The sequence below is a fragment of the Camelus bactrianus genome, chromosome 3, assembly GCF_048773025.1.
Source record: "Camelus bactrianus isolate YW-2024 breed Bactrian camel chromosome 3, ASM4877302v1, whole genome shotgun sequence".
NCBI classification, from domain to species: domain Eukaryota; kingdom Metazoa; phylum Chordata; class Mammalia; order Artiodactyla; family Camelidae; genus Camelus; species Camelus bactrianus.
In genome coordinates, this window is record NC_133541.1 from 38,076,048 (window position 1) to 38,094,604 (window position 18,557).

At 40.5% G+C, this 18,557-nt stretch overlaps 1 protein-coding gene and 1 pseudogene across 3 annotated transcripts in view; one reads left to right on the plus strand and one right to left on the minus strand.

Moving 5' to 3' along the window:
* Positions 1–698: 698 nt before the first annotated feature.
* The window catches only part of ANKRD55 (ankyrin repeat domain 55), a 255,412-nt gene continuing 237,553 nt past the window's right edge, over positions 699–18,557 (minus strand). The window contains exons 12-16 of one of the 3 annotated variants that reach the window (XM_074358508.1): positions 12,472–12,564; positions 8,809–10,559; positions 5,837–7,815; positions 3,237–3,448; positions 699–2,760 (exon numbers count right to left, since the gene is read on the minus strand). In XM_074358508.1, coding sequence (XP_074214609.1) covers positions 10,438–10,559; positions 12,472–12,564 — 215 coding nt within the window. In that variant the 3' untranslated portion in view covers positions 699–2,760; positions 3,237–3,448; positions 5,837–7,815; positions 8,809–10,437. Of the gene's footprint in view, positions 2,761–3,236; positions 7,816–8,808; positions 10,560–12,471; positions 12,565–18,557 lie in introns of all 3 variants that reach the window. The other 2 variants (XM_074358512.1, XM_045525115.2) reach the window with 2 other exon arrangements.
* LOC105077801 (malignant T-cell-amplified sequence 1 pseudogene) lies at positions 702–1,492 on the plus strand (annotated as a pseudogene).

The window sequence follows — 18,557 nt, forward strand, 5'->3', positions numbered from 1 at the left end:
GCAATGAGAGCAGTAAGGAGTATGTGGAAATTTCCTGGAGAAATCTCTTGGGCAGTATGCATTGATGGAACCAGGAGTCCAGCATCTCAATGTCCACGGAGATTGAAGGAGCAGGAGGCCTGAACGCAAAGATCTCTGATTCGGCTTTGGGGACCCCCAGCACAGTTTCAGGTTGACTCTACTAGGAGACTTGACTTGCACGAGCTCTGGGCTAATCAGCCTCTGTGGCCTGCAAGAGCACACAGGTTCCCACTGCCTAGGTTGCCAGTCACCAAGAATTCTGCAGAATTCTACAAGCAAAGCCAATAACCACTCTGTTGTTTTGCTAACATATTCCTTTATTGCTAAAGATGACAAGGAACTTTTCCAGAAAAAAAGAGATCTTAACAGCAAAAAGCTTCCTGCCCTTAGAACATGATACAATTAAATGACTGAAGCAACTGAATGACTGCCCATCAGTTTATTCTCATTGGCATTTTAATTATCTTCCATTTTTAACTTATTACTACCTGTTTGCTTTAAAGGAACCTGATAAAAATCGCCTTTTAATAGAATAACTATTGCTATTTTTCTAGAGAACGACAACTGCTCTGACAGTCAGTGCCGGCCTTCCTTGTGTAAGGGGATCTGCCGGACCCTTGCTAGTTCAGTTATCCCCCATCCTGGGCCCTTCCATAACGTCGCCCCCTTCACCTTCGATCATGTTCAAGAAATTTGATGAAAAATAAAATGTGTCCAACTGCATCCAGTTGAAAACCTCAGTTATAAAGGATATTAAGAACCAATTGATAGAGCAATTTCCAGGTATTTGAATCATGGCTTAATCAAATCATGCTTTAAAAAGATCCTATTTTAAATGCCATGAACATACAGAAATCCTTACAGTAAATGGAGAGTTACTATTTTTCAAAGAGAAGGGCCTTTATATCCAACCCTAAGATTTCTTCACAAATATCCTTTTATCCTGTCACAACAGCAGGTTGATAAAGGAGCCATCAGATTTGTACTCACTGGAGCAAATTTCATACATCCAGGCTTAACCTCTCTTGGAGCTAAACTTTACCCAGCTGCAGTAGATACGATCGTTGCAATCACGGCAGAAGGAAAACAGCATGTGTTGGAGTCATGAAGATGTCTGCAGAAGATATTGAGAAAATTAACAAAGAAACTGGCATTGAAAATATCCCCTATTTAAATGACAGGCTGTGGCATGTGAAGACATATAAATGAGCCTCGGAAGGAATACGCTTGGGCTCAATATGGATATTGTGCTGTATCTGTGTTTGTGTCTGTGTCATAGCATGAAGACAATATCTCTGTGCTGAATAAATTCAACAGATGCTAAAAAAAGAAAAGAATAACCATTGACTTCAGCCATTGTATTAATCAGGTTAAGTCATAACTATTGTAAAAGTAACTCGTAAATCTCAGGAATTTAAGACTAGAAAGGTTATTTCTTGAAAACATTAAAGTCCAATTGAGTCTTTGGTAATTGGACTCAGACTGCTTCCAGCTGGCGGTTCCATCATCTTCCAGGCCTCAGGATTTATACTGAGTCCTCTACATCTTACTCCTAGCGAAGTGAGAGGAAACAACCCTGTGAGAGCTCTCAGGGAAGTCGGGTACATCAAAGCCGCTCTCTTTCAGAATCAGCCCCGCCTTGCCCCACTGTAAGGAGCTGGGAGATGTCATTTCGCCACGTACCCAGGAGGAAGAGGGGACCTTGGTCCTAGTGAGCCCAGGCAGTCTCAGCAGCAGCCCACACATCTCTCTGCAGGAAATGTGTGTGCAGGGACTAGGAGGACAGGTTCTATAGCCAGACTGGACTGAAATCCTGGCCCTGCCACTTGTAACTGTGTGACCTTCTTTGTAAAATGGGCATAATAATGGTACTTACCTCTTAGGGCTGTTGTGAGGGTTAAACAAGATGACTCCTGTAAGTACGCACTGAACTTAGAGCAGTGGCTGCACATGGTAAATGTCTGAGGAATATGTATATTTGCTGTTTATTGTGAATGGGAAGCACTTAGACCTGGTCTGATAAGAGGATGCAAGAGGACATTAGCTGTATTGTTTCTTCTTTCTCTGTGACTTCAGCTATAAATGCCATTTTCTAACATGTTCAAGGTCCCCTACTGACCTCCACTAGCTTCTCCTTTTCTTTCTTGCTCTCTTCTTTGCTGCAAGTTTGGATGGCTGTTTCTATTCTCCCGATTTTTATTTCTCTCTCTTGCATCATGTACTCTCCAGCTGTAAAAGTCTTCTTTATTTATGCCCTACTCTGGCCTCCAGTTCCCTCCTTCCCATCAAATAACCTTCTGAAAACTTCCTCCTAATGAAACCTTGTCTTTATTGCCCATTATAAGAATCACTCTAAATTAAGTGGAGTGGTCCCCTCTGGTTTTCTATTTCCCCCTCCATTTATTGTACCAATTCTCATAGGAAATAAAACCCAGGAGAATCAGGACTATTAGCAGCAGCAATGCCAGTAATTGGGAATCAGATTTTATGGAGTTTCTGGGATACTGATGGAACAAAGTCAGAAAATAGAACCTGAGATAATGAACAGTTTTTGTAATTGCTCTACCTGTATGAATGCAGTCTGGAGAGTTTTGGTTGGCATCCTCGCAGACAAGGAGCTCTGTGAGAGCAGGCATTTTGTTTTACTCATAGCTGTAGCTCCCTCACCTGGAGCAGCGCACACACATGGTGGGTACACACAACTTTTTTGCTTAACCAGGAGTTAGCCGCAGAAGGGAACTGGTAAATGACAACAAGGGAATTTTTATTAAAGACTGTTCTCTACCACTACTTTTAATGAAATTTTTAATTAAAAGGTTAAAGTCATTATTAACAAGTATTTTCTTTGTATCCAAAAGGACACTAGCCATGTTAAAAGGATTAGCATATTTTATAAAAGCAAATGTCTTAGAATCTAAATGGCCATTCTTCTTCAACATATTATTCATTTTCTTTTAAAAATTGTCAGGAAAACACATTCTTCAGATTCAGTTTAATTGAAAAAAGACAATTACACATTCACGTTGGTAAAATTTTAAAGTAACTGAAAAAAATCAGAGCAAAGCATTACATTCTATTAAATTATTATAAAGTTAACTTCCAAATGTTGAAGATAAAATATACTTGAGAAGATTCTTTACACTTTGTTCTAAGCCCCTTTTCTCATATGAACCAGCACTTCTCTGAAAACACAGCAAGAGATGAATTACTTTTACCTTATGCTCGATGTCCATGTGTGTGTATATTTGGGTCTGTGCTACATGCAGCCAATTTTCTATCATTGGGGAACTGCTCTGAAAGTTGACAGGTCCAGGCCTCTTTCCTTCCTTCTCCCCCTTCCAGAGTTCAAGAGCACACCCACAGGATGGGTAAATGGTTAAGAGAAATGGGAACATGGCGATCGGTTTGTTTTGCTTCTTGTGAGCAGCTGTGTTAAAAGGTGTGAGTGAAGAGAGAAAGTAATGGATAATCCATTAAAATGTCGTGCCTCAGGAGTACCATCCACGCCTCTCTACTTTCTGTGAGTGTACTTCCCATAAAGGAAAATTGCTGGGTCATGTTCCTCCTGCCCCTCCACCCTGAGAAACTCTAGTCTTCGCTCCTGGGCTGGGCTGAGAATGGCCCTGACTGGGTTGGGGCTGGCTGGTGAAAGGGTCAGCCTCACCACTGGCTCCCTCTCCCCCCACCCTCTTCTCCGCGTCCTCCAGAGTCTCAGAAGTTGGCTCTACTTTCCTGAATAGGTCTACTGATGAAGAAATGAGGCCAGATTAGCATGAAGTATCATTGTGGGAAAGAAAAAGTCAGCAATGCCAACACTTTTGATACTGGCACACTGGCACCTTCTTTTTTGCCTAACCAGTAAGGTTATCACTTTTATAAGAACCAGTCCAGAGTTCCTGATACTCTGACCTGTACTAGCTACAACAAAGACTCTGGTTTTGACTTGTCAGGATCTTAAAGAGGTACAGTGTTGACATTCTAGATTATCATTTCAATTTTTATTCAGATTTGTTCATGTCTAGAGTCTTGTTTTTATGCTCTGAGACTCTAACTCTGGGACTGTAAATTCGGAGGAACAAAAGAGAAATAGTTTTGATACTTGAAATTTGGTTTTATTAAAAGATAATTTATTGGCTTCAAATCACAAAAAAAAATTATAAAGAATCAAAACAGAGAGTATGTAGCTTAAATAATTTTTTTCTCTAATAAATATAGGAAAATCCTTATCATCACTTAACCTCATATACACTTGCTGTATCCTTTATACTATGTATCTTCTTTTTCCTGCAGCAAGCATCTAGCCCAGGGGAAACAGTCAATGAATGCTGAAAGAATGACTGCATAAATGCATTTCAATCACTTGCTGCTGATCCAGAGCAAGCTAAGGCCAGGACAGGGAATAGGTGCCAGAAAGGGAGATAATGTCCGGATCTTGACATTAGAACTGAATGCCTAAGAGGCCTTCCTGCCTCTCTGAATGATGTCTTGAGTTCTTGGGCCACATGCTTTAAATCAACCTTTCTCCTTACCAACCAATCGTAACTGGTTATGCAACTAGCCAAGTAATTCAAACCCATCCATTCTTGCAGAAAAGATCTATATTTTGCGTGGCTCACAAATATAAATACAACCTTGTTTATCCCCTTGATTCTGAGAGAGCTAGCCTCAGGAAAGGCTCTGTCACTTCCATTTCCTGCTTGACTTTCATCCTTTACCATAGGTTGGTGCTTATTTCTCAGCCAGGAGGGCAGTTAAGGGGGAACACATGCATTTCCTGAGTGTTACTGGGTGTGGGGCCAGTAACAAGATCAGACATGAAGTCACAGAGAATGCTACCTACATTAAGATCAGGCTACCTGGTCAGAAAAACTGACTAAATTGAGCTGTGAGCTGTTAATAGGCTCACAAGGTAACAGGGACAAACTGTTCATCTGAGAATACTCATTCAGGTGTGATTTGGCTCAAGATGAGCTCTGGAGGGAATCCCATTCTGAATGCAGTGTTGAGTCACACATGCATAGATGACATGGGCTTCATTAACTCATGGATTTAATTACATCCCATGAAATGTGACAGTTTAATACCATAAAACCTGGACATGTCATGACTGCTCTTGAGGCAGGCATGAATCCTGTTCCCCAGCAACAGTGTTAGCAAAGAGATGTCTTTTACAAAACATTATTGCAGTGTGCCCCGAGTTCCTGCAATCTGTCTCCTACTTCAATAGTGTTCAAGTGGAACAAGGTCGGGGCACCCCTTCTTTCAGCCTCCGACCACCCTCCAACCTTTTTTCCAGGGGCAAATTTCAGAACCATCTTCTCAGCCCTCTGAGGTCAACCAACACTGTTTTTTGAGCTTAGCTCCTTATTGCTCATCAACAATGAGCTCCCAGATTTGTTAGAGTTATTCCTCCGAGGTGGAGGCTGCCGTCCACCATCTATTCAACCTGCATCTGTGGGCCTCCAGCACGTACCTCTCTCTCTCTGGACTTCTATTTTGACTGTGGCAATGTGGCTCTGGAGGGCACAGCACTTCTTCAGTGAGTTGGCTAAGGAGAAGCTTGAGAGCCCTGAATGTCTCTTGAAGATGTGAAACCCTGCAGCTGTGCCCTCTTACAGGATGAAGCCGTCCTAAGATGAGTGGGCTAAAACCGTGGATGCCTTGGAAGCCACCATGGTCCTGGAGAGGAACCTGAACCAGGTCCTTTTGGATCTGCATGCCCGGCGTCTGCCCCCAGCTCTCTGACTTCCTGGAGAGTCATTTTCTAGATGAGGAGGGGAAACTCATCAAGAAGATGGGTGACCACCTGACTCACCTTGCAAGCAGGCCGGCTCCCAAGTTGGGCTGAGGGAGTGTCTCTTTGAAAGGATCACCTTTAAACACACCTAGGAGCCTCCAGAGCCCCTTCCTCCTGAGGGTTCCCTCCGTCATCCCTCTGGTGTAAGGGCTCCTGCAGCCAGTAGGCAGCTTTTAAATCACCCTGGAGCTCTCTCCAAAGCTGTGGACCAAATGGAAACAATAAAGCAATTTGCAGAAAAAAAAGTTTTAAGTGCTCTTAATTCTGAAAGATTTCCCCCCAAGTGTTATACCCAGCGGTGTGCTGGTCACTAGAACTCAAATAAAAGTCCTGACTTGTAGTGTTTGTCAGTTTCCCTGGTATAACTGTTCCCTCTATGGCCAATTTCAAGCCACCAACGGCTGAAAAACCAGTTCACAAAATTTCTGAATACTAGATTTAACAATCACCCCTTGCAAGCTGATAAGAGCTGGTTCCAGCACATTCATGGAAGCAAAATCTTATTTACTTTATAAGCCTTTATTAGAATCACACAAAGGGCTTTATGGAAGTTTGCATCTTCATCCATTGAGTAAGATAGGATGTGGCAAAGGGAAAGTGGTTCTCACTAAACTCCCTACTATGGAGCTATCAGGGACTAGAAATTCAAGGCAGGGGAGATCCCTTAAATCTTTTCAACTCATTTTTCCTTTGTATTATATCCCACCCACCCACCCCCTTGCTTTCCCCGCCCACCTAGTCACTTGTTCAGAGAACACTGGGATAGATAACTTAGCATGAACTACTTAGACACATGAGAACACTGCCTTGGTTTTTAGCTTTTCCTGAAATCATAGTCTTGCTTGGCTTGGTCATATCGATCTGAGAAAACTCCAGTACCCTCCTACTGTAAACTATAATGCTGGTTGGCTTCACCTTCTGTTTATTGCTGCTCTCACATACTTTCAGAAACTCTGCTCTTGTCATCCAGCTCAGCAGATTGAATAAGTTATACTTTCAAATACGGTTAGTGTTTGGCTCAATACAATACAAATGGCAGATCAGGGCTTAGCAATGAAGTCTCTCTAGTCCCTAGTCCACATGCGTAATTCCCCAACAATTGTATTCCTGTTCCAGAAAGGTCATAGGTAGACCTCTGGCAGAGCCTCCTTTCTGAATTTATTTATTCAGCCTGTATGTGATACAGGTAAAGTGGAGCTACTGTTAATATTTGTCGAAAGAGCCCACTAGCCCAGTAATTTGTGCTAAACCAATTAGAGTTCTTGGAAGTTAGGTTTTTTCCCCCTCATTTTTCTTAGTTCCCTTCAGTAAGCACCTTGTTTAACACAACTTTAATTTCTTCCAGTAAACACTTAACGCCAACGCTCTCATCTTCCTAGAATTAAGCCAATAAAAATAGGTCTCTGTGACTCCAGCTTATCATCCCTTCCAACTCTATTAGGTCACATCTTGACATACAATATGATTTTAGAAAACCTCACCAAGTGACTGATTAGAAATACAATGCCTCCCAGTAAGACAAACAACCATTGATTTTGTTTTCGCCTCCACTCTTTGACGTGTACTGATACGTGTCTCTAAGTGCATCCTGGTATTTTAAAGGTGGTCTTTTGAAAACAACACTTTGCAATCTACCATAGGCTTAAACGGGTTAATTAAGAAGGAACACATTTGACCTTAGCATGAAATATAACACTCCAGCCAAAAACAAACTTAAAGGAACATGATAGCAGCTCTCACATGCAGTAGCTAGACTCTCTTGTTGCCTTTAAGGGAAAAATTTTAAAATCAAGGCACTCTATCAGAACCACATATTTCATAGACATTGACACAGAAATATTAATATGTCATGGACGTGAAGACTATCAACAAACTGTAGGTTTCTATCAAAATGATTGTTCTTCAAAGCAAATACTTCCCCATTCTGATCTCTGTTTTAGTCCAATCTTGGTCTTTTGGGCAGCTGAACAATTCCAGGACATCTTCAGGGGCCAAATCTGAAAAGTCAATGAATAAGTTGTATTAAAAGCTGAAGTTTCCAGTCAGCATGTTATACTAGCACAGCTGTCACCAGAAGGACAAAGATAGCTATCACATTAACATGTGAAAAATAGTTAAATAACTTGCTAATTATTAAATTCTCAGTAAAAATTTTATTAACGGTGAATGGTAAATCACCTTCCAATTGCTTGTGGTCCTCAGACTAGGAAAAATAAGAGCAATATTCATTTTATTGAGGTGATCTGGAACTGAATCTGCAGTATCACCAAGGTATACCTATGTTAGCTGTGTGACTTTGGGCAAATTCTCTGTGTTGGATTCCTTGTTTGTACTTGGGGGATGTAGGTTGATGTAAGGATCCAAATGAAATAATATATGCAAAATTATAATTTTTAAGTGTGTAAATAAATATGTCCTTAGCAATGAAGGAAACTGTAAGTGGTGAAAGAACAATATAAAATCATTTTAGAAGAAAAAGTTGCTTGAAAATTTTTTAAAGCTGAGCACAAATTGGTGAATACCTCTATCTGACTTGGTCAGTAAAATATTGGCTAAGAATGAATCTACCCTAAACAGGCAATTTTACCTAGAGGCAAAATGATAGCTGCTCTATTTAAAGAGGTGGTAGTGGGCAGCACATTACTTCATAGTTAACAAGATTCTTAAATCAACTTGGATGGAAAGGGCCAACATTAGAAGATCCTCTGTCTGAATATGTAAGTTCAAGTGTTGAGGGATGGTGAGTTTTCCACAGCTGTAAAGAGAGGTATTTTGTTTTGTTTTATTGCTTTGACCTCTTAGCTATCCACTAGGTGATCTCTTAGGGCCCAAGCTTTAGTTAGTGTGGTAATCTTCTGGATGATTTATTCTGGTTCTCCTCCTTCTTGACACAAATGGAAGGACTGAATTTCTCTACCCTCTGTAAAGTTAGACACATCCATATGACTTAATTTGGCAAATAAAATGTGAGAGGAAGTGATGAGACTCACCTCTGATCTTCTCTCTTTTGGTCACCAAGGAAGAACAGGTTGAAATGGAATCTATTCCAGACAACTCTGCCAGCTGGAAATGGGCCATGTATTATGAGTGAGAAAAAGATTGTATTAGCCAATGAGAGCCAATGTGAGTTGTTTATTACTAAAGCAGAGGCTAACCTATCCTGGCTAATCTAGGCAGTAAGGGCCAGATATCTACCTGAGGAAGGAAATGGATTCCGAAGTAGCTAGGTGACACAACTGAACAACCTAACTGATACTTACAAAGAATGATTCTGCAAAGTCAAAAACAGCCCACCAAAAAACAAAAAAGAAAACCCTTCTGAACCTATGTCCTGAGCGCTCTTCCATTTGTACCAGGGTTTGCCCTTCCTCTGGCTACTGTCTAGCTTCAGAGGTTGATCCATAAGCTTTCTCTTTTATAATCCCTGGTTCAGTTAACTATCATTATCAAAATGAGACCGAAGACCAATAACTTCTTTCATTATCAATTCTTACATCGCTCTACCTTGCCAACTCCTTCTCTATCTCCCGACTTCCCTTCCTTCTTTCCTAGAAAAACTAAATGATTGAATGCCTAGGCATGTTCCAGGTACTGCACATATTTCTAGATGTGCAAAGCCAAGTAACTGATTTGTTCTCAGAGGAGCTTCTATTTAGTTAATGGCACAGTCTGACCCTGCTAAATAAATAATGCTATCATAAAGTGGTAAATGTTGTACTTGAGATATTTCCAGAATAACATGCAGGCTTGGAAATAACATCGAGTGATTATGGTCTTATTTGGCTAAACCCTGAACTTTAAATCAATCCAAACAATACATAAACTTCTTAGTAAGGAGATCTGCAGTTAGGAGTAGTCTTTTAAACTTTGCTAAGTCATAAGTATGAGAATGTCTTGAGTAGGCAGAGACCGTTATTTTGAAACAGAAAAAAAAAAGAATGATTAAATATGTAGAGTATTTGAGGAACGTATGAGAAATGTCTATTTCATTCTGTTAGGCCAGGATGTAGACCTTTCCAACTCACATGATCTTCTCAGTATTGGAACAATCGATCATATCTGAAAATGACAATAGGTGGAAATAATCAAATAACAAAGAAGATACATAAACACTGTTAAGTGATTTGGGCTCTAGCCAGGAGCTGACATTGCTAGAAAATATTTTGCAGAAGATTGTACATATAAAAGCCATAAACACTGACTTTAATTTTCATTAAGTTTTGTTATTCCAAGGTAGAATTGTAATAAATGTAAAGAACACATATGGAATGCCCTTTGTTTTTTATTCAGCAAAGCATACATTTTTTAAAAACATAAAATCATTAAACAGAAGTCAACAAGACATTCCACAAAGCAAAGCAAACACAGCTAGGGCTCCCTGCTGGTAACGTGTTGGGGCTTTTTATTTTGGCATGTAGAGGCCACGGAGACTCACATACTTGTACGCACAAAGATTCTAAGCACTTATTTGGAATAAAGAACTGGGAGTTATAAAACCATGAATGGCTTATAGAATGCAATTTACTAAATTAGTCTTTGTTCTTACAAACTCGAGTAATCTCATCCTTTGACAGCTGAAAATACATATAACCTATATCTTTATAGTCAGTGACCCACGGTTAATTTCCATCATTGGTGGGATTGGCAGAGTTTTCACTCTCTTCAGCTGATGGGCTGTGTCCCCGCTGGCTTGGGATAGCAGGCAGCACTCGGTTTGTCCATAGAGGTTCTCCAGATAGAACTGAGAGGAAAGAACAGAATGAGAGACTTTAAAGGTTTGCTTCTCTCAGAGTCTCACAAGGAATGATCATAGAACTGTGTTATTTCTTATGGAGTTGGAGGCCCTTCTAAGAAGCTTGTCTTAGGGAAAGCTAGACTGCAGGAGAAAGCTGTATTTATCTATCTCTCTAACTCTCTATCTCTCTGTGTATCTAGGGTTATCACATGTAGTCAGGGATGTCAAATATGCACAAATACAAGGTGGGGCTAGGTTTGATCAAAACATGTTCGGGCTGTGTGTGCCTGGCAGAGCTCTCTCTTCCCTGGGTGGAGTAGCTGTTGATGCCAAGTCAGCACAAGGCTCTAAATAAGTCCCAAGATGTTTGTACACTGCTTTTATGCAAACCTCAAAAGGTTCTCAGTTCTTTTAGGAAAAGCACTGTACCTTTCCATTTCTTTTTCATAGAGCTACAGTTTAACTTCCCTTGTCTCCTTAAATTTAATTGTGAAAAGCAAAGCCTCTGGGCTCTGCCAAAGAAAATCCCCTCTCTTTGGCTTCTCCAAGCCATGTCAGGATTCAAGGCTGAGTGATTCTTTCCTTAATTAGATGTCTTTGTGACCACTTTTCTGCCTAAAGACAAAGTCAGACTTGAATTTCATTCAATGATTAAATTCACACCATTCAAAACTCTCACTTTGCACAAAGGAAATGATCTGTCAAGGAAGAGATCTTGGTTTCTACTAACTCTGGACCTATCTCTCCACCTCTCTCTTTCTTTATCTGAAGAAAGACAGGGTTACACTAAGACCTCAAGGTTCATTGTTTTTACCTAAAGAGTTCTAGAACTCTTGATTGATCCCATCCAAACTATATAGCCTAGGGCAGAAAAGCCATGTTGGATATTTACTCTGTGCAAACAGTTGCCAAGTGTTTTACACATATTGTCTCATCTAATCCTCCCAACAGTCTTATCAGGTTGCACTACTCTTATAAGGTAAGTGAAGAAACTGAAGCACAGAAAGGTTAAGGAACTTGTGTTGAATAGTTCAGGCAGCTTCTAAGTCATCTAACCTCTGCAATTTAGAGGATGTCGAGGGCGTGTGCTCACACATATGTTATAAACAAGTGGGTTGGACTAGGAAGAAAAGGAAAGAAATTAGAATCCAGTGAGCATCACTTATTTCATGAGGCAGCTGACTCAGTATCCCATAGTTTTTCTCCTGGCTTTGCTATTTACTACCTAAGTAACAATGGGCAAGTCAGGTAACCTCTCTGAACTCAGTTTTCTCACCTACACTGCCTCAGAGTACAGATATAAGGCTATACAAACTCAGAATTTCTGAGTGTGGGGCCCGGGAATCTACTTCATAACAAGCACTCCAGATAACACTTAATCACACATAAACTTTATCACAGGGTGAACAGAATATATTAACAGCTTATAGTATGAGAAGTTTTGTATAAAATACTACAAAATAATGCCCAAAGTAAAACTGATGAATAGCATCCACTTGATTATTACTTTCTGCTTAGGAATGCATAACCTGGGGGTACAGAAGTAACACACATTTTTATCTGTCCAATAGAGTAAGGGAACCAATGTCAGGAAGCCAGACCCAAGAGAAGAATTTTTAAAGCACCTTCTTCAAGACGTTAAATAATACATAGCAAAATAAACTTCCATTATTGTTTTTACAGTCCAAACACAAAAATTCCTCAAGGGTGGAAGTATTTTTTTTTTTTAAACAAGCATTACCAAGTTGGATGAAGCTTTAAAGACTGTCTCTATTCTATTTTCCTGTAATTTACAAGTTTTGGCACCTGATGTTCCCTTGAAAAATGAAAGTAAACTGAAATAACATTTAGTCCTGTCTAGACGTGTTAGCAGTGTTAACATTTGCAGAGAAAGCTGAGGAAAATTCAAAATACTTACACTTTTGGTCTGGTAGGGGAGCTAGGTTGTTCCGAGTGAAAGGAAGATCCCTAATTTTGGGTCTGTTTGGGGAGAGATGCTGAAAATTTTGTCCTGGGGACAAATATATTTGCATTAATCATCTGAGATTCAATCAAGTGCAAATGATAAAATCCAACATACAAGAGAATCACAAAAGTTGGTAGAGATCATAAAATTTAAGATGATAACAACAACAAAAACAATAATAGTTACATTATACTTTGAGTTTCGATTACATGCCAGTCACTATTTAAATGAAAGGAAAAGGTATCAGAAATCATTTCTTGAATGAACTGATTTAAATAAAATTTTATAAACAAGCACAGTTGGCCAACCATTCTTTAAAACTTAAATATTTGAAAAAAATTAAATAGGGAATTCATGTATCATATATTTATCAGCTCTGTGTTGAGTAAGTGGGTTCTAAGCAGTATATATTCCTCTTGGAGCAATGTTCCGCAATCCTGGCTGCACAGAGAAATTATCTGAGGAGTTAAAAAAAATGCTACTCTGGCTAAATACCACACCAATGGAATGAGAACCTCTGTAGCTGGGACAGGGTGCCAGATTTCTGTCGGCACCCAGGTGACTGTCATGTGCAGTTAGGATGGAGAACCCCTGACCTGACCTGATTGTTGGGAGCTGTGTGAAAGCACTTAGGAGATCTGGATGTTCTAACTTATGTGACCAGCAGTGCTGTGCTAGAGCCTTGCCTACCAGCTCCCATTGTTAAATTGCCGATTGTTAAATTTTCAGGGATTATGTGAGCTGGTTGACATCACACTGGTGGCGTGACATCGGTAGTGGTAGAAGTATTTCCATCAGAGAAATCAGCAAGCACTAATTCTTCTCCTGAAGAGCCAGCTGTTAAACATTTATTAGCACATGACCAAATATCTGAAAATTCAAGGGATACGCAAAAGGTATTCAAATCCATTTAACAAGTTGATTGAATAGTGTAACAAATAGGAGTTTGGGCTCCGGGATCAGATAGCATTAGACTTAATTTCCACCTTGGGCAAATGATGTTCTCCCTCTAAACTTCTATTTCTTCATATGTAAGTAAAAATGGTGAAAATAATTGTCTGTCTTTTCCAGTTGTCATAAAAATTAAATAGGAGAACAAATGTAAAGCATTTAGCTTACAGAGTAAACACTCAGTAAACACTGGCAGTTATTACAGTCTTATTCTGTGGAGTGTTTAACAAGGTCTCCTGCACAGTGGAGCATGTATTCATTTGCCCTTTTGCTTAGTAGTTTAGTAGGAGCCAGAATCACTACAGAAATACTTATAGGGTTTAAGGCTTTCATTTGGGCAAAGCTGTCCTTAGAATAGGGGGAAAAAGCATTAGCCAAGAAGATCCACCTTCCACCTGTGTAGGTGAGTCCAATGGTAGATTTATAGGGGCAGTCATCTCAGCAGTGTCATTTGATGAAGATTAAGCAAGACTTCCAGTCTCTTTGGTAGACATTCTGCCATTATATTTTTACTCCTTTGAACTCTGAAGGTCAAATAAGTTCACAAGCCATTATTTAAAAAGAAAATATTCCTGAGTAGAATTACAGTAAAATCCGTATCAGCTTCTATCTTATTTATTCATGAACACTTGAGCAGAAATTTGCAAAACTGAAAAATGAGATAGTGACAATTATGGATAATCCATATTGAATTTACTATTGGCAGGGACAGGTCTAAATGCTGTAGGGGTAATCTCATTTAATCCTACAATCACCTTCCCTTATGAGACAGATACTATTATCATCCTCATTTTACAAATGAGGGAGGTGTGGCTGGGAGAAGTTCTAAAATGTGCTCAAGGTCACATGATGGGAGGTGACAAAGCCTGGGCTCCAACCTAAGTCTGCCTGGCCCTAAAATCCACACTATCGTGCCTCTTCCTTAGGGGCCAAAGCAATATCAAAAGGATAGGAGAAGTGTCAGAGAGGGACTTCAGCAGTGATTTAGGAGGACGTGGGAACAGAGTTAAACTTCATCCCATACTAGCATTTGGCTTAGTTTTGAAGAGCAGGGTGGAGGGTGCAAAGCCCAGAATTCTCATATCTGTGCTGTAGGCATCTTCAGGGAATGTCCAGCCTGTGAGCACAGGGATGAGGACCGCTGGCTCAGAAAAGATGGGTAAGGTTTTCACATTTAAGTGAAGGAACCAGAAAAGGATGAAGGACCAATAATAATCATAACAAATAAATAAATTTAGCACTTAACTATCGCAAACTCGGTGTATTCTAGAGCCTAGAGTACAAGGGGTAGAGAAGGCAAGATGCTCAGGGTGAGTGACGGATGTGTATTGGAGGAGGCAGGTAAAGTCGAAGCCCACAAGTAGTGCTGTGAGGGTATTGCAGAGGAAAGGAGGATCCAGAGAGGTCATGGTGTCTTGAATCCCACAGACCTTGTTTGAATGTCTACACGGCCACTTCCAAGGTAGCTCTGTGGCCTTAGGCAGGTGGGCTAATCACTCTACTCCTTAACTTCTTCATTTCTAAAATGGGGATTAAAAACTTCTCTCCTGCAGTGTTTTTGAAAGGTTAGTGCGTACGTAAGTTCACTGTCTGCCCCAGAGGAGGCTAGAAAAGGTGGAGCTATTTTATGATAAATAGTAAAAATGGGCCACACCTCCTACAGCAGGCAAGGTGACTTCCACAGAGCAGGTGAGTTTTGAGCTGGTTCTTAAAAGATTGTAGGAATCTGTGAAGCACACAGCAGATGGAAGTTAAAAATGATGTGGGCAAAGAAGTCATAGAGTGAAAAGGTATGGGGTTGTCAGGGAACTGAGAGAGATTCAGGGAACTGTTCAAGTGGGTGAGGGGAAAGAATTTGAGACTGGAGGTGCAGAAGCTGAGAATGGGTGAGGCCAGGCCATGTGGGAGGACTCTGTTTGCCAGCTAAAGAATCTGGCCTTTGTCCTGGAAAGATGCAAAGTCTCAGATGGGTTTAACCGGGGAAGGGGGGGGTTTGGGGGAAGTGGGGGGAGGAGGTCACAGCACCAGATCTACATAAGGAAGAGAGCTCACTGTTGCTGGGGCAGTCTAGAAAATTCTCAAGAAGGAAGTTTTCTCTTGAGGGAGAAAGGAAGCAAGCACTCTCTTATGTTCCTTATGATGGCGTGTAAATAACCAGGCTGGTAGCAAACACCGCAGAGCTTTCTGTTCCATTTTCTCTGAGAGCTGCTCGCAACTAATTAAGCTGATGTACTCCAAATTCCCTCATTAGGTTAAGTGCCTCGTCCCCCAGCTCTCTCCATCTAGCCCACTGACAGGTCTCAATAAATGTTAAGTAATAATCATTACAGCTAAATGTTCAGGGTTGCTGATGTAAGCACGGGATATTGGCTGCCAGGAATTCAAACGGTAGCACCTCTAGCCCATATTATTTCTACTAAACCCAGGACAGGAAAAGAGAAAATCCAAAGTAAAGGGATGATCCAAGTTCAAGCCAGGGTGCAGTGGTATGATTTATAGCATTCAATTGCTTTACCACATTAGGTTTTCACATCAAGTTTGGGAGCTCAGTGCAGAAGTCTGCTGAGTTTCAACCTGCCTAGACTAACAACTTAAACCACTTAAGTGAACCCTCCCAAATGTAGTCTGGAAGCCTCAGTAGTTCTAAAAACAACATCTCAAATTGGGCTAAAAATGTCCACAAAAATAAAATCCATAAGGCAGGGAAATCTTTTTATTTTGGGGAGGACAATGTAATTTCTAAGAAAATCACATTGTAGATAATTTGGTAAGCATACTAACTGGACTTTGAAATTTAAAGAAAGAAATACACTGCCATGGTGATAACTTCCTATTTAGGGTTCTGGGTCCAAGTTCTGAATATGTCACTAATTAGTTGTAAGACTTTGAGCAAATTGTTTTAACTTTTCTAGGCCATGTGAATTTTATGTGGAAAGGACCTCATGAAACAAAATGTTCCCAGACTCTATCCAGAGGGTAGGAAAACTGTGGCCCAGAGAGATGTCTTCCCTTATCAGTCAGGGATTATTTAGGAAAATAGAGACCTCCCTAGGTCTTTGAAACAGGAAATTTTATATAGAAAGTTGGTTATACTGGTGACAGAAAATCTGAGAAGCCAGAGGACAGGGCAGAAGGACAATCCAGAGATTAGCCATAGCAGGAAGATTCAACCACCTCTAGGCTGAAGGGATAAGGGGGAAGAGTGGTATGACCAAGGCCCAGAAGCTAGTGGGAGCTAGAGTGAGGGGCTGTGTGGAAGGAGTGGGAAGAGTTGGAAGCAGAGGGATGTTATGTAGCACTAAACTGGTTTCCCTTTTTCTCCTGCTCTTACCCTTCTGTCAGTGCCTCCTGGCACTTGGCCACAAGTACCTGGAAGCAGCTGCAAGGGAGCCTGAGAAGTGTAGCTTCCCGAGATAAAAGGAGAGCTGGAGGGAAAAGACTAGATCGGAGAGCAAATTTCATCACCTTTTAAACAAAGGTCATTTCTAGCTTGTCTCTAAGGCACAGTGCTTAGCATAGGGCCTGGCACACAGTTTAAAAAGAAAAACCACAAATGTGTGTGTATAGTACTACGTTTAAATCACAGTTCTAACTACATGTATCAACTTGCTTAATCTTAACAGCAACCCACAGTTCTAAATTTCTTCCCATTTTTCACATGAGGAAACAAAAGCTAAGAGAGATTCAGCAACAACAAGTAAATGAGAGAGCTAGAATTTGAACCCACGTAGTGTGGCTTCAGAATCCCTCTCTTAACTACTGAATACGCTGCCTCTTGATAAACTGGGATGATAGATACTCAACAGTCATTTAAAGAATGAATGAATAAGGTCCTTTCCATTTAATATGCCTATGATCTTGTATCTAAATATGAGAAGAAAGTCAATTTAAAGTGAGTTGCACAATTATTTTAGCAAATCCATATTCCTTAAAGCTCGTTTATAGGCTGAAGTTTCTTGGAAGATTTATCTTATGACTCAGTTACCTAGAATGGCTTCTAGTTATTATCAGCACTCAAAAATGTTGGTTGAAAAAAAAAAAAAGCTTTGATACAGGCACAGCTAATTATTTAACATTCCCTTTATTCTACTTTTGACAGAACTGTGGGTTCAAGAAATATATAATTTCTCCCCTTAACCCTACTATTAGAAAAACAACAAGAGAAATGTGTTGATGAACAATTGACACTCCATGGAGAGATACTAGAGAGTGGTGTGGATTGGGTTGAACTGGGGGCAGTGATGCCCAAGTGGTGTCCATGGGGGCAGTGGTTACTCAGAACTAGCCAATTACTGCCAATTGCTATTTGGGTTCAATGTTGCCAAGTTTTTCAATTTCCCAACAAAAGCTATAATTTAAAATTTTTATGTGAAGCTTCATGATTTTAAAATATTAGTCATTAATTCACTTAGAAAAATAAGATACTGTGGTAATGAACTGATTTTGGAAGCTGTGTTGCAGCCTTGGTTTTAGAACAATAGTTCTTAGTCTCTGGTGGGCATCACAATCACCTGTGGATCATTAAAAAAATATAAATGAAACTTTTAGGGTGATAATTTTTTGGGGGGAGAATAGACACATATATATTGCTTGTATGTATATAAAAATATAGATACTTTAGTGTGATACATTTATTTAAAATGTGTAGACATACGTGTATGGTCAGGCGGTTCAAGGTGGTGTTCTCTTGGTCTCTGTGCATTCCCCGCTCAACTAGTGCCTGCTTCACCCACACCCGACTCACGTGACAGACCTTCCTATATACCTGCCCCAGGCCCCAGCTAGTGACTGTTTTTATCAAAGGGGTAGTGAGGGGCATGCCCCTGTGCTGGTTGCCCTGGTAACTAATGAGCCAACCTGATGTAATTCCCCCTATAACTGCTAAGCACCCCTCCCCTGGGAGCAAAGGCTGTGGCACACGGTGGGGTGTCGCTCCAGGACCTTGCTTCAGACGTGTAAGATCCCCCTACCCATTAAACCACTGATGTCTCTGTCACTGACTCCAGGCTCTTTCTTTGGTCTTGAAGCTGGGTGAGTACAGGCCTTGTAGGCCTGCAAGGTGCAGCCTGACAGTATGTATACATATT